Source organism: Musca vetustissima, unplaced genomic scaffold, assembly GCF_032173495.1.
Source record: "Musca vetustissima isolate MV318-11 ecotype Yass unplaced genomic scaffold, APGP_CSIRO_Mvet_v1 utg26632, whole genome shotgun sequence".
Lineage (NCBI taxonomy): Eukaryota > Metazoa > Arthropoda > Insecta > Diptera > Muscidae > Musca > Musca vetustissima.
This window is the reverse complement of record NW_026882447.1, coordinates 33,135-35,695: the sequence shown is the minus strand read 5'-3', so window position 1 is coordinate 35,695 and position 2,561 is coordinate 33,135. Positions and strand designations below refer to the sequence as shown.

Sequence of the window (2,561 nt, the reverse complement as noted above, 5' to 3'; positions counted from 1 at the left end):
ATAAATTAATCTCTGGCAACTTTCCTTGAAATCGGTTCAGATATAGATATAGATATAGCATAGCTTCCATATATAATTTCGTTCAATTTCATGTCAATGCTCCTTCGAAAAGGCAACGTCTTTTAGGAAACATATGTATAATATGCCCAAAGTGGTGAAGGGTATCATATAGTCGACCCAGTCCGACTTTACTACTTTCCATACTGGTTTATATAACCGGTATTTTCCCTTTATTTTCATTTCAAGTACCTGTCAGTATATCTATGGTGGAGGGTATCCAAAGTTCGGCCCGGCCGAACTTAACGCTTTTTCACATGTTAAAGTTTTAGCCATATCCAGCCAACCGAAGTTTTGTATTTGAGGTTCTTGATTTTCGGAGCACGAGAAACGTCGTTGAAGAAAATGTTCCACAGAGGTCTAGTTTTTAGTATAGGTCCCGTCCAATTTTTTTAGCTTTCGTCGCATTTTGTATATTTTTAATGTGTTATCCACAATTTTCGACTATTGTCGCATTACGGATTCTTTGAGGGTGAAATAAATGTTTTTGATTTATGTCCATGTATGGACATAGTTTCCATATAAAGGTCTTGATTTTAAGCCAACTTCTTTGTCATGATATGAAGGCCAATCTTGGATGTACCCAAAAGAATCACGTCTAAAATCCAATCCAATCCAATCAAATTAATTTTTTCTATTTTGTATTTCCGTGTACATATGCAGAACACCATTCCTAAATCATTGTTCAGTATATTATATTATTACATTAGTAGGTCAGAAAATTTTCCACAACTAAACATAAACAAAAATTTAGAATTAGAATGGAAATGTGTTGTAATGTTTATTAAACGTAATAAACCCAAATACAAAAAAATAAACGATGTAACAACATAATGTCTTTAATTGTAATATTTACATACCCTTATCAACATTTATTGAAATGACCTTGATATCAAAACATATCTGGGGAGCACCTGTAAGCGTGTCTGTAAACATATATAAGAAGAGTCCATTAGGCTAATCACTATCAGTTAAACACCTAAAATCGTGTTGAATAGTAACACCTCAAGCAAGTATGAAGACCTTTATCGCCATCTTAAGTTTCGGTATGCTCATGGCATTTGCCCAGGCCACCACCGATTACTGTACAGCAAATTTATGTTTCAATAAAACGACACATATTGCTTGTGGTGAAAAGGTAACATATAGAGACTACATTTACAAAATTTCAATTTAATAATTTTAATTTTTAAGGAATTTGATTCAAAATGTCCTTCCAATGCCGCCTTTGTCGCAATCGATGATAAATTGAAAGCAGAAATTGTTCGTGCCCACAATGAGAAACGTAATTTGGTTGCTGGTGGCGGTGTGGACCATCTAAAACCTGCATGCCGTATGGCCACCATGGAATGGGATGATGAATTGGCTGAAATTGCTTCGTACAATGTTCTGCAGTGTAAAATGGCCCATGACAAGTGCCGCAATACCAAGACCTTTATGTATGCTGGTCAAAACTTGGCATGGAGATCATACTGGGGAGCAACAAATGCCACAAAACTTTTCCGTAACTCATTCGCTTTGTGGTGGAATGAAGTTAAGGATGTTAAAATGGATTTCATTGATTCGTATCCTCGTGGATATAAGGGACCGTAAGTAGGAATTGTATATTTTTATGTAACATTTATGTTAATTTATTTGAATATCTTTATTCTTCAGTCAAATTGGCCATTTGACTGTTATGGTAGCCGATCGTAATATCCGTGTGGGCTGTGCTGCTGCCAGTTATTTGGATACAAGAGTTGATGGTGGTCGTCAAATCTTTTTGATTGCCTGTAATTATGCCACCACAAATATGCTTGAGTTCCCCATCTATGACAAATGCAGTTCACCAGCAACAAATTGCAAAACCGGAACAAATCCTCAATTCCCCAATTTGTGTTCAGCTTCTGAAAAGTATGATGTCAATAAGTGGTATTAAATTGAAATATTGAAGTTTTTGTTATTTTATTGTTGTTTTTTGAAATATGATACGACCTCTGGAAAAAATAAAACCTTTTAGTCCCGATAAATTTAAAATATGAGTTTTTCTTCTTTCAAAATTACATAATAATGGAATTCGCATTGTACTACATGTAATATAATATTTAAATTAAAACTAGCTTTGAAAGGTTCAACATGAAATTCGAATATTCTGAATATAAATGACGGATTTTGTTTGATGTCTCCACGTCCACAGGTCTGGTTCTGTCACCACACCTGTGGGAGGAGGTGGAATTTGAAACAGCCTGCATACTATGTTATAGTACTTCAAAAGTGGGGGAAGTATCCAAATTTGCTATGCAGAAAAGCTGAAACGATGCGTTTTTATTAGGGGGCCTTAACGTGAATACAGTAAATACGAGGATATGCTTTTTTCACCAGAAGGACAAAAATAGGACAGTATGACAACAACAAAATGTAATGTAAAATAACTACTGAAAGTCCAGAGAATATGTGGAGCATATAATTACTATTAAACCAGTATGGAAAGTAGTAAAGTCGGACGGGGCCGACTATATGATACC

General features: G+C 35.1%; 1 protein-coding gene across 1 annotated transcript; it reads left to right on the top strand.

Annotated features, from left to right (window-relative positions):
* Nucleotides 1-1,072: 1,072 nt before the first annotated feature.
* Nucleotides 1,073-1,975, top strand: LOC133328851 (antigen 5 like allergen Cul n 1-like). Its single transcript, XM_061537358.1, has 3 exons — nucleotides 1,073-1,195; nucleotides 1,252-1,646; nucleotides 1,714-1,975. Exons 1-3 carry the CDS (start codon nucleotides 1,073-1,075, stop codon nucleotides 1,973-1,975), a joined length of 780 nt encoding a protein of 259 aa, XP_061393342.1.
* Nucleotides 1,976-2,561: the final 586 nt, after the last annotated feature.

Excerpts from the sequence above, each read along its gene's own strand:
- LOC133328851 (XM_061537358.1), top strand. The coding sequence starts at position 1,073 with ATGAAGACCTTTATCGCCATCTTAAGTTTCGGTATGCTCATGGCATTT. Across the intron at positions 1,196-1,251 it reads ATATTGCTTGTGGTGAAAAG|GAATTTGATTCAAAATGTCC; the intron begins GTAACATATAGA and ends TTAATTTTTAAG. Across the intron at positions 1,647-1,713 it reads CCTCGTGGATATAAGGGACC|TCAAATTGGCCATTTGACTG; the intron begins GTAAGTAGGAAT and ends TTTATTCTTCAG.